We start from the raw sequence: 13,865 nt of genomic DNA, 5'->3' as shown, positions 1-13,865 counted from the left end.
AAATAGTTCGCAAACTATCCAATTTATTTATCTCGGAGAGCGATTTTTTAAAAAACTGTACTTGCCCAAATAGTGACTCTAGATGATTTAGCAGATCGCAATCGATTCTTTGAGGCTTCAATTTTAAGCTGTATTAAAACAATTTTAACATTTTATCAAAATTGTTGTTAAAAAACTGTTTGAAAAAGGGCTGTTTAGCTTATAAACATTTATAATAACTTTGATATTTTGTATGTCTTGCGTTTGTAAGTAGGCTTGCACTTAAAAGATGGTGAGAAAACACAATTGTTAAAGGTAAATAAAGGTAAAAAGGCTTTTAAAGTGTACATTTTGTTCGAAATCGGTATTCCATAGCATGCATACGTTTCAAATCATTCTAATATGAATTTCCAAAGAAGAATGTAGAGTCATGAACGTACCACGTTGAACCGTGGTATTGAAGTTTTCTTCGTACCTTTCGTATTCGTAGATCTTCAGTTGTTCAAAATCTTTCTAAAATCTCTTCTAAGAATGAAGAAGTGACGATGTTGAGGAAGTGACGATGTGAATAAAATCTGGATCCGCTAGAGATACGTTTTTGTTCAGAAAATCGATAGAATTTTTGGAAAAAGAAACATTAGGTAGCTTTGTTGCTACACGTTTAATTACCAAAAAGTTTAAGCTAATGTTAAATGTCGAATTAATAGACGATATGGAAATAGAAGCACGTATATTTATGTTAATAAATGTGCTACCAACAACCATTATTGGTACGTTTGGTTTTTCTGATTTTAGACGCAATTTATCGAATAAATCTTGACTTACGAAGTTGTGCGCCGCTATCTAAAAGAGCTCTACACTGTACCAGATCTCCGTTAATATATTTTGCCTATACCATAGCAGTCGATAAAAGTATTTGCCTAAATCTGTTTTTTGAAGAGCTTATTAAGGCAATTGTCAATTAAGGCTTGTTGTCGGGATATAAGGTTAGAACTACGCCTGAGAATGCTTCGATTTTACGTGTTCTCTACTCTTCTTTATGGCTTGGAAGCGTAGACACTAAAACAAGTCCATCTAAATAGGTTGGCCGCCTTTAAATTTTGGTGTTACAGATGAATCCTACTAATATCATGGATTCAAAGAATGTCAAACGTGGAAGTAACTAGAATAATAGGAAATGAGGCGAAAATCTATATTAACTATCAAAAGACGAAAACTTGAGTACTTAGGACATGTGATGAGAGGGCAAAAATACGCATTATTACAACTTATTATGTAAGGCAAATCCGAGAAAAGCGAAATGTGGGAAGACGAAGAATATCCTGGCTTAAGAACTTGGGAATGGTTTGAATGCAGTAGTGCAGAACTTTTTAGAGCGGCAGTCAACAGAGTCCGCATAGCCATGATGATTTCTAACCTTCGATAGAAGATGGAACTTAAAGAAGAAGAATTAAGGCAATGGCAATATTGATAGAAGCTTGAGATAGCGTGTCAATGTGTATGATGCTTAGAACATACCTTACACCCTTGTGCGGTGCAATCCCTTACATTATAATTGGCATGTAAACAATTTTGACAGTTTTAATTTTGTTATTTCATCCAATATGGAGGAAACGGATAGATATTTAATGTTTTTATATCACATTTAATTTCAGACGTTAGGAAGGTTTGCGGTTTGGAATATCATTTGGCGCGGCCATAGGATTTATGAAGTTTATGTGCTTTTGAATTAGTTGATTTTTTATCATTAAATGATGAACACGCTGTTTATATTTAGTACTTTTCAACTCTTTTCAACATTTATCTGTATGCGAATCCAAGTTGAAAGTTAATAAATGAATCAATAATCCCATGACTCTACAGGTTTGCCTAGTGATTATATAGCCCTAAAGCCAAAATAAAAATTGTCTTTTAATTTCACAAACTGTATAAATGAGTTCTCATGAATGAGTGTGATATATGTTTCTAAATTGAGGCCACTTATCGTAATCCCCCTAGAGCTTTCTTTAGTTCGATGGTCTGAAATTTATTTTGGTTATTGTTTGATTCGCATACATTTTCATTAGTGATTTGAGTACATTGAATGTCAGTTTCGTTTGATTTAATACATTTTAATGGTCTTTGTATTGTGTCATAATATTTTGTTTCAAAGTTTTTTAATTACTTAGTATCTGTTTCTGAATCGTCTAAATCTTCGATACCCGTTTGTGTTTCGATAAATTTCGATAATTTTGATAGACTATTTGAAGTTTTAACTTTTTTCTAATTGTATTACTTTATCGTTAGTCATCATTATCTTCATCATCATACAAAAATGAGCCTTCATTTATCATGTCCACTGCTGAAAATAGGCATCCCTTAAACTTTTCCATTCTTTACGATTTTGTGCTGTTTGTTGCTAATTTTTGGTGATACGCCTGATGTCGTTAGCCCAACGTGTAATTTTGCTCGTCTATCGTATGCATTCTCGCTAGATGACCTGCCCAGTTCCATTTTAGTTCCGCTGTGCGTTTCACCAGCTGATTCTCCAAGGAAAAGTAAATGGTAAGAGAGGACCGGGAAGAAGACGCATTTCCTGGCTTCAAAATTTACGAAAGTGGTATAACACGACTACCACTGAACTGTTCCGCGCTGCAATAAATAAAGTAAAGATGGCCGTGATGATCGCCAACATCCGGAACGGATAGGCACTTTAAGAAGAAGATGCGTTTCACAACATCAGCAATACTCGTTCTTTTTCGCAGATCTTCGTTTCTTATTCGGTCCCACAACGTCACTCCCAGCATAGACCGTTCCATTCGTCTCTGTGTCACTCTCAATTTCAAAGCCGTAGTCTTGGTTAGAGTCATAGTTTCGGCCCCATAGGTCATGACCGGTAATACGCATTGGTAAAATACTTTTCTTTTGAGGCTAATTGGTATGTTGGCCCTAGGTGTGTCTCTCAGTTTTCTAAAGGCTGCCCACCTTAAAGTAATTCGTCTTTGGATTTCTCATATTTGGTTATCCCTGCTGATTCTAATTTCATAACTACCACTTTGTCTTGAATAGTTAAATGGTTATTGGGGACCATATTTATCATAACTTAGTTTTGGTCAAGTTAATTCTGAGGCCCACCTTCGAACATGCAAAGTCCAATTCATTAAACCTATCTGTGGCTTCTCCTAAATTATCTGTGATAAGGACAATGTCATCTGCGAAACGGAGGTTAGGCTTTTCGCCGTCTATTGTTACTCTTCTGTGGTCTCAATTGACCATCTTCAAGGCATTCAAGGCAATTCCGTAAGGAATAATTTCGGTGACAAAATATCTCCTTGCCTTATCCCACGTTTTATTTTTATTGGTCGGGTTTTATCGTTAGTAAATGTATCCAAATACGTTTAAAACCTAGTTGTTGCTGCCTTCAAATTCTTACGTGCAGTTTTTAAATCGTTTAACTCTACTTCTACGGATGCTGACGTTTGTCTCAGGAAAATCATGATGATTGTCTACATAAATCTAGGAATGGGAGGAAAAAAGAACATACTCACCCTTTGTTGCATTCGCCGCTTGTTGCGTTCGATGGCGTTGTCGCTCAGGAATTATTTGTTTGGATTGAGTTTTGCTTCTCTTTATTGCTATCTGGCTCGAAGGACCATAAAATGAATTGTATAATGTATCAACAACAAGATACAAACTTAAAATGAATAATTTGTCCTTTTATTTTTTATTAAGGTCGTTCTTAGTACTTGACAAACATTAATATTGATATGAACGGTTAGTTATTGAGCAGAGTAGATTAGTACCTATAAATTTTATTGAATTTCGTTAAACTTTAAGTTAATTGGGACACACTGTATAACTGATTTTGTTGTTTTTTTTTTTTGTTTAATTACTGTGTAGCATAAATAATGTTTTGATGTTTCAGCTTTAAATTGTTTCAAATAATTTTTACTTAAGAATATTTCCTCCTGTTTCGCGTTTTTGTTAATACATTTGGTTAACTTTATTCCAGTCTGTTTTATATCTTTTGGAAGTGCTCAGTGGGAATGTGCTCGTGAGTAAAAAAATAATTTACACTACATACCTGTACCTTGCTTGAAGTACTAACATTCAATTAGATTTTTGATAGACGCCTAGTTAACATTGTTTGTAAAATTTAAATCATTAAATTCTTTTTTAAATTAGATAACATATTAATATAAATTCAACCACATTTTACAAAATGTTGTACAAACATAACAGATTCATTAAATTATGACGAGTTTTTTTGTTTTTATTTTTTGGGCACAAATTATTTCATTTTACGAGAACTGCTTTGGGGTACACAATTTTTACCTTTACACATAAAACATTTAATACTACAATGCTTTACTTAATATAAAAAGGTTTTACTACTGTTAGAATTGCGAATAAAATGTTTTTATATCTAATTCCTAACAATAACAATTTTTGAACGACTTTACTGAAAATTTTTTATTAACATTTTTAGATATTTAAAGAAACGTATATTTTTTTATTTTATTTAACTATTTTTGCGTGAAAGATTGTTGTATTAATATCTATTATAACTAATATATTATGATTACCGAGAACTTTTACAAAATTTAGGGATTTCAGAAAAGAATTAATTGCATTGATTTTCTTATTGTATTTCCTTGCAATAATGTATTCGCATTATAAAAGCATATATGTATAAGTAAAAGTTAAAGACATTTCCTTAAAAAAAGGTACAATGTTGAACATGCATATATAACATATAATCATATATAAGCTAATCTAGGTTTATAGTGAATGTCTTTTCCGGTTTCGAGTTTTAAGAGTGGTCTTCTATGAGATCGTTTCCATATTCTTTCTCCTTTTTCTTCGTCTTTTTCTTTCGGGTAAGACACTTCTTGAACCTGATGAAGAAGTCTGCAGAATACAACAAACCATTGGCACTGATATTTGTGGACTACGAGAAAGCATTCGATACCATAAACACTCAGAAAATGTTAAAAGCATTGACAGAATGCCGAATAGACCATCGCTACACTAACATAATCAAATATATGTACCAAAATGCCACAGCTAGCATAAGATTATCTGAACAAGAAAAAAATAAATTCTGTATACAGAGGAGTACGGCAAGGAGATACCGTCTCTCCAAAGCTACTCACGACGCTTTTAGAACATACTTGTAAGAAGACACAACTGAACGAGCATGGTATCAACGTAAATTGAGAGAAGCTCAGTTATTTAAGATTTTCAGATGACATCGTTCTTATAGCCGATCGTATGGATGATGCACTAAAAATGTTTGAAAAATTATAATCACGGTTCCTTGAAGGTCGGACTAATGATTAATATGAACAAGATGCAAATAGTGAGTAACCTGGTGCTGGATCGAAATATTGCTGTTGATGGAAGGGATATTGTGCATACTACATCGTATAAGTCCTTAGGACATGAAATTTGGTTGGGCAGAGATAACCAGACACGTGAGCTCCCACGTCACATAGGATTAACCAACGTGACCTTTCAACTACCAAACACAACCAAGTGTTTGGTAAATTAAACTATGTATTTAAATCTGACCTACTCATAGGCCTCAAAAGAAAAATCTTTGACCAATGTATGCTGCCTGTACTTACTTATGGAGCGGAAACATTAGCTTTACTCAGAGGGCTATGGAGCGCCAGATGTTGAGTGTCTCTCTGAGAGACCGAATCCCAAACGTAGAACTAAGTCGTAGAACAAAAACAACAGACGCCATCGAAAAAATTGCGTCGCTAAAATGGAAATGGACAGGGTACGTCGCCAGATTGTCAGACAACGGATTAACAAAACGTCTAGCAGTGGACGCATACAGGTTGATGATGATGATGATGATGAGACGCTACTTATCTTTAGCATTTGTTTAAAAGACCCTTGTGCCTAAACATGCCCTTCCTTTGAACTCCACCTATCCAGTTTCCTGGATAAAGAAGTTTCCTGCTTTAGATTAAAGCTATTAAATTTGTTGTGAGAGATTTACGGCTCTCTTGATCTTAAGGGATTAACCAAAGATATAAATTTCATTTTTAGTGTCTGGTATAAACATAATCAGCTTCATTTTCCTAAAATTTTTCTCTTATTTTTTGGATCATCAGTTTATTACCCCTACAATATTTTTTCCGTCAACATTGATTTCCCTTCGGTCTGCTACTTAAAAATAATTGGTCCAGGCTTCGGTATATTAGTATTCTCAGTTTACTTCTTTTATCCAATTGAATAAAACTCGCAGAATTGAGTTATCTAGTGATACTGCAAATAATCCTTCCTCGGACTACTTTTCTATTTAAAGTCCTTTATTAGCAGTGATATTGGAGTCCAGGATTGCTCAGCACTCCACTATAGATTTTTAATTTTGCCCAACAAGATGGGTTAATATCACCTTCAGATCCTCAGTTAACATATGTTAACCCAAAGTACCCAACCATGAGTGTTCTTTGAATAGAGAAGCTCATTAATGTTGTGTGAAGGTGAATGTCCCTTCAAATCCGTACTTAAGATATAATAAGTTACAGCCCCGGACCATGAGTGTTCTTTATCCAGGATCCCATTATTAGATAATTTTTTTAGACCCCTATTTCATTCATTTCAATAGGCTAGATCTTTTGTAATTTCGTCTTGTAGAGGTATTTTACTAAACAGCCTTATCACATTAATCCTCTCGAAAAACAGTTAAAGGTTTCCGTTGACTACCGTATTGGTGTTAGAACTACTCCCTTATGTTCCTGAGCTTCCTTTTTGATCTTCTTACTCGTATAAGCGCTACCGATATACTTTAACTGCCTCGGTGTTTTATGTAAAAGTACTCGAATCATCTTCTAATGGTGCTTTCTGCCTTGATTTTGTTGGTATTGATATCTGCTGGGTATCCTTTTTGGAACAAACTTGTGATAATTTTTAGTTTTAATAAGGTTAGGCTAGGTAATTTTTAGAACGCACCATAGACATATAATACACAGACCGAGCGCTGCAATATAGACTTGTTCCCCCAGTGCGACAGGGAAAAATGACGCAAAGCAGTCCCTGTATCTCTTTCTAATGAGCGGTATTTATTGCCAACGTGACCTTCCCACTACCCAACATAACTGAGGCAGCAACTTAAATATCTTACATGTTTAATGTAATAAGTCGAGACGTGTAGCTACGCGGTATTGTTTCTGGTTTTGGACCTGGATAATCGGGTTTCGTATCTTCCACTGTTTTTTTTTTATACAAATTTAATAATCAATATTACGTTTATTAGATATGAATAACTGTCTTTAAGTACTACTCACACCAATATATTTCTATCCATTCTTTCTATATGGTTATACAAAAAGCGGTTTTTTTGTCACTCCCATATACTCACTCTAAATTTTAGTCTTTGTCTCTGTCAAATATACTTTTGTTCTCTTTCTTGTCTGCTTCGATTTTGATATCGTACATGAATGAAGGCATCAAAATTAATGGCTTACCAATAAGTAATCTTCGATATGCAGATGATATTATACTGACCGATAACATCAAAGATTTTTATGGCTCAGTTGAATAATTAGTACAGACAACCAATTTGGACTAAAGATCAACTGAAAGAAAATAAATTTCAAAACTAACTATAAAAATGTTAGTCTTTATAAATATGGATGTACCGACGAATATTGAGAATACCTTGGAGAGATAGAGTGACCAACACAGAGGTATTTAGACGAATGGGTAAAGAGATGGAATTATTACCAACTGTTAAAAGGAAGAAAGCGTCATATCTGCGCCATGTGTTCCGTAATGATAAGTACAGTACACTAAGAAAGAGAGCTTCTATTATTCGGTCGATTATAAAATTAAATGAAAACTGCTGAAGCTGTCCCTTTATAATCCTTTCTGGTTTTGATATGTTTCCGATGGTCTCGTAGTCTATTCTTTTTACTGTAATATTGTTAGTATTTAAGCGGTATATTAGTAGAGAGCAATCTTAAAAAAGAATTCTTACTATTTCAAAAATAACATTTTCCAGAAATAACGAACATTATATTGTTCTATTTTTGATAGGTCGATATTTTTATATTTATTGTAAAAAATAAATTTTTATATTTAAACCCTCAATGTCAAAATTTACCTAATAATAAAATAAAAACAAATATATATTATCATCTGAATGGTATTTTAGTATGCCAAACACATTTTTTTGTTTTTGTAGCAAAGTTGCTATTCCATAAGTACATATCCACTTTAATATCACTGTGAGCACCTTAAAATTAATAAGTAAGCTAATAGATGTTATCCCTATACACTTTTTGCATATAGATGATCTTGAAAATCCGTTCTTAGGAAGCTAAGTATATATTTAATTTAAATAATTATTATATAATCTAGCTACTGAAGCTTTGGATGTTGTAAGAATATGGTTGACAAGATTGCCTTTTACAATGTCTTATTTATGTCTTTTAGCCAAGAAATCTTTAGAATACCCCCGTCAGTATAATCAGCTTATTAGATAGTTTTTACTATAACTTTCCTATTTACTATAAAAATAAGGACACTTACTATCAAAAATCCCCTACTTGGTCAACCAAATCCTTTAATTTACACACGAAGTTATTATTACAACAATTTTTCCAGTATGTTTAATTAAATTTTTTACCTAAATGAATGAACAACACACTTCAAAAATATAATAAAAAATTGTGTACTTTACAACAGTTATAAGGACAATATAATAATTCTTTAGTAAATTATCAAAAAGTATTTAGAAATGAAAATTTATTGGAGAATTATTAAATCTGTCGTTAAAAATATACCAAGCGTTCCATATTTTTTGTTATATTTAATTTTTTGTACCTACCTTATTTACAAGTTTTGTTTTTAATTGAGGTTTTTTGTTGCGCAATAAAAATACAACTTGTAAAGCAATGAAAAAAGAAGTTTTTAATTAACTAAAAAGAACTAAAAATGTTTCAAAAATAATGGAACAATTGGTATATGGAGGTTGCACATCAGAATCAATTATTAGATTATTACGACAATAAGAAAAGGGACGATTCTCAATTTTGTTAACATCGAAAATACCAAAAACAGTTTTCTTTATTCCAAAAGACAACAAGGCATTATACAAAAAACAATTGGCGCTTTTTTACCATTAACGATTCTTTAACGAATTTTATGGAAGTCGAATCAAACAAAAATTATTCACTTGCTTCTGATAATATTTTAAGCTATCAGAAACTACATATATAGTACAACTAGCTGTTGTTATGGCTTTAGTGCTATTCCATATAGATAAGAGTAGGATATGTTATATATTTCATGCTACTGCCACTAGTTGTCTGCTACTTTAGTCGACATATTCATTATATTTCACTTTCGCCTCTGGGACTACAAATATCTCTATATTTTAAAGAAAGCCATTGAAATCCTTAGGGTGTTCGGTAACCTTGACAGTTTTTTTTTAATTTTGGTCTATCTACGCTAAATACTTACACTAAAGAAGTTATCCTTCTTGAATATTCAACTAGAACAGTCGCTATCGTTGTCTCTCTCTCTCCAAAACCTTGTTTTATCTGTATCTATAGATAAAGATATATAAAAGGCTGTCCAAATTCACTTTGTCTCTGACCTTGAGATACGCAGTAATATTTTAAGGGCCAGGATAGGGTAACTCTTTTCTCTCAGAGGAGAGACAATATTTTCTGTCTAGGTCGCCATGCCCTCTCTTCTTGATTTGCGCATAATACGGCTAAGTGAAATTGGGCCATCTGTACTCTACGTCTATGTCTGTGTATGTTTTACGATACTCTTCGGCTCACCACATAGCAATTTTTCTTATTTATCTCATATGTTTAGCTATTTCATAGCTTCAAATGTTTTGAAGTCTTTCATCCTTCTGCGTTAGAGTCCATGTTTCCGCCCTGCTATGTGATGACCGGTCTCAGCAGTGTTCTGTATATAATAATTTTAGTTTTTCTTTGGATATTTCTTGAGTGGAATTGTTTTTGGATTCATAGTACGACCTATGTCTGTGTCTGTGTATATTTTACTATACTCTTCTGCTCGCCCCATAGCAATTTTTCTTATCTTTGCGTTATGTAAAAAATCGTTATATGCAGATTGATTGTAAATTTTGTTATAACCTTATATTTTTTTTATTACTTTAATGATTGTGCTGTAGTACGATTCGGTCTCTAAAATAAGTGTTTTTTCGTGCAGTTTTATGGACTATTTTTACGTTTTTCAATTTAAAACTCATAATCTATTGTTAAAGTGACCGATTTCGCTGTAACTCATAACCCATTATAGCTTTTAAATAATAAAAATATATTATTATTGATTTCATCAGTATATTATGTCGCACGGTATATGTGTTTACTTAATAATAAACGCTTGTAAACACTTTTCTATGTATAGGTTAGATTGTATATTACTTAGAAAAGTTATTTATTTCTTTGTCTGTTTCTTCTTTTTTTTCTATCAACTTTCTAAGTAGTACTTTTTTCTCTCTATATTACTGAAGGTTTTTTACACGGCCCAGTCATAAGATCCTTTGTGCCCGTAGTTCTGCCATTATGATAGCATACCAAAGAGTTCTGGCATACCATGGCTTTTCGTGAGTTCATCTTTTATATATGTCTATTGTTTTTCCTTTTTGTAGATTTATGTTAGTACTTTTCTTTTTTATTTCTTAGAGACATCCTTTGATCTTAGAATTCGTCGTGAAGCTCCTTGTTGACTCCTTCAACTTCTTCTTCTTTTTATATAGACATGACTATCCGTTTTTCAATGTACCTCCCGTAAGTTGTCGTTCCATCGTTTTCGTGGTCTTCCTACTGATCGTCTTCCTATTGGGGAACCATCTCTTGCCGTCTTTACTACTCTATTTGTTGTCATTCGGCTTATATGATCGTTCCATTCTACTCTTCTATTTCTAACCCAGTTCTTGATGTTCTCCACCTTGAATCTACGTCGTATATCTGTACATTTAGCTCTGTCCCATAGTGTCTTACCATCAACTTTTTTAAGTATTTTCATCTCTGCTGTTTCTAACATCCTTTTTGTCCTCTCTGTGACAGATCTTGTTTCTGCCGCGTATGTCATTATTGGTCTGATTACTGTTTTGTAAATTCTGCCTTTCGTTTCTTTCCCGATATTTTTATTTCTCCAAATTATTTCATTCAGGCAGCCTGCGGCTCTGTTTGCTCTATTCACTTGATCTTCCACTTCAGTTTCGGGCTTTCCGTAGCTAGATAATGTGATGCCTAGAGATTTAAACTTCATCACTTGTTCTATTATTTGACCTTCCAGCTCCAATTTACATCTTAGTAAATTTGCTGTTGTAACCATGCATTTTGTCTTTTTTGGGGAAATTAACATGTTAAATTTTCTCGCGGTTATACTAAATTGGTGCAGCATACGTTGTAAATCATCTTTACTTTGAGAGAGTAGTATTGCGCCGTCTGCATAGCAGATTATTTTAAGTTGCTTTTCTCCCATTAGTATCCTTTTTTAGTTCTTGCTTTTTTTATTATTTCATCCATAATCAGGTTGAACAATAGAGGACTTTGGGAATCTCCATGTCTTATCCCATTTCCAGCTTCAATAGGGTCGGTTAGTTTTCCTTGATAGACTCCTTGATATATAATTATTTACATATATTATCTTTATATAATATAAGAGGGCAGTCCGATAAATACTTAGCCTACACAAGAAAAACGAAAATTTTGGAAAATTGGCGATTTATTTCTCAACATAGTCTCCTTTTAGGTACATACACTTTACCCAGCGATCCTCCAACTTCTTTAACCAGTCTTAAAAGTATGTTTTCTCGTGGTCTGCGAAGTAAACTCCTGTGGTAGCGATGGGCTCCTCATTTGACTTGAATTTCTACCCGGCGATTAACTTTTTTAAGTCTGAGGCTACAGTTCGTCCAATTTGACCGTGGCGACAGCGGACGTGTGAGCCAGTGCGGTTTTTTCTGCAATTCGGCTAGTAGGGCGCTGTGACCTTTTTCCCTTCTCCAGGTAGGCGATGGCAATCACCTTTCCAGTCGATAGGACAGCCTTCGCCTCCTTTGGGGCATATTTAGCTGGTAACGTCCATTGTTTCGACTGTTCCTTGGTCTCTGGTAAGTACCAGTGGATCCACTTTTCATCAGTAGTCACAAAATAACGCAGAAACTCCTTTATATTGCGTTTAAACGCGTCAGCTGACAGCTTTCCTATTCCCAAAATTTTATACAGGATATGACACACTCGGTTTTTAAGATGCCTATTGTCTTAGCTATCTCGTGAACCTCAATCGGCGGTCTGTGAATACGAGATTGTGGATTTTTTTTATGTTATCCTTCGTGGTAGCCATTTTTGGGATACCGCGTGACTTATCAAAAACCGACGTGTGACCACGTTAAAACTCTTTAAACCAAACTCGTTTGACAATTGACATCGAAGGAGAAGAGTCACTATATACAGCACCCAAACGCTCTTTGATTTCACTGCTTGATTTCCCTTCCAAAAACAAGAATCGAATCACCGGATTTTTCTCAAATACCGGACACGCCTGCTTCCATACGCGGTCAAACAGAACTACCGTTCGATTCGGCTGAAATTTTGACATTAGCCGTCTACAAGAATCTGGTGATAAATTTCTTTTGCAATAGTGGCGCCATCCGTCGGTGAGACTAAGTACTTACCGGAGCGCGTAGTACAAATATCTATGTTTTAACTGGTTTGCTTTGTTGTTTGAATATTTCAATAATTTCTAGATAGTCAGTTTCATAGTTAATTTTTCATAAATCCGTAAATCTTATTTTGTCCTCATTTATTTCTAAGTCTGCTTCCCTTTTTGCTCTTCCTAACCTCCTTGTGATTTCTTTAAGTTCGTGATGATCTCGCGATCGATATTAAGTCGTCTGCATAACCCAAACATTGTTTTTTAATGTATATAGTGTACCTAAGGTAAATATTGTAGTACTGTGCGATGGGTTCTAGATGTTTCTGAATTCTGTCCTTGTACTGCCACTTTTCGTTGTCAGTTTTGACTCTTTAATGAATGTTTTTGATATGTTTGATTCATCGTTACGTACATTTTCTAGCTATTTATTTTGTTATATCATATGCTTGCCTGAAATAAATTAGTTGTGTATAAAATAAGCTAATGTCTATTCTTTAGTTTTCCCTCCTAAATCCTGCTTTATATACTTCTATGATCTTTTCATTGCCTACCCTACCCTTCCCATATTCTTAAATCGGATTATTTAGTAACTCTAATCCAAAAGTAGCATACCTTTGGTATTGGTACTGGTTACAAAGTACCGGATACCCTTTCTTTAATATTGCAATTAAAATATCACTATATCAGCTTTCTGGTGTTGTTTCCCAGGCTTAAATTAACGTAATTCTCTTATTAATATCTTATCTCTTTTAATATTTGTAAAATTTCTGATAATTTTTTTTATTTTCACATTTGTTAGGGCTTTCATCTTTTTTCAACTGCTGAATCTTTTTTGAATTTATCAGAATGGTCTGTTCAGGTGTATCTTGATTGCCACTTATATGTTCTTTCGATTAATCTAAGATATCTAGTATTTCTACTATCATAAGATTTTGTAACTACGATGATCTTTTAGTATTTTTGTATGCCTATAATTAGGCAAAGCATAAGCAGAGTTGCACTTTAGTGAAATATTAAGAAGTGAAACCCCGTTAGTTTCTGTAAAACTTAAAAAGAAATATTTTCGCGCGTGTCCATACAAATGGTGAAGTAACTAAGTTTCACCATGTAATGACAAGTTCTGCGGTGATATTATATTTTCACGTCGCGTTTGTTGCTGTTTAGATTTTGGTGGCTAAACAGAGCATTGGCCAATTCATTATTTTTTTATTCGTTGATAGAAATATGCAATTCAAAAAACT

General features: G+C 33.6%; 1 protein-coding gene across 4 annotated transcripts in view; it reads left to right on the top strand.

Moving 5' to 3' along the window:
* qvr (glycosylphosphatidylinositol-anchored protein quiver) overlaps positions 1 to 13,865 on the top strand; it is an 81,133-nt gene that overhangs the window by 6,150 nt on the left and 61,118 nt on the right. For 2 of the 4 annotated variants that reach the window (XM_072522513.1, XM_072522515.1), the window contains exon 2: positions 3,971 to 4,012. The exons of the other annotated variants lie outside the window; for them this stretch is intronic. In XM_072522513.1, coding sequence (XP_072378614.1) covers positions 3,971 to 4,012 — 42 coding nt within the window. The remainder of the gene's footprint in view (positions 1 to 3,970; positions 4,013 to 13,865) is intronic. 4 annotated transcript variants of the gene reach the window in all.

The sequence above is a fragment of the Diabrotica undecimpunctata genome, chromosome 2 (assembly GCF_040954645.1).
Source record: "Diabrotica undecimpunctata isolate CICGRU chromosome 2, icDiaUnde3, whole genome shotgun sequence".
Taxonomy (NCBI): domain Eukaryota; kingdom Metazoa; phylum Arthropoda; class Insecta; order Coleoptera; family Chrysomelidae; genus Diabrotica; species Diabrotica undecimpunctata.
This window is presented reverse-complemented; position numbering and strand designations above follow the sequence as displayed.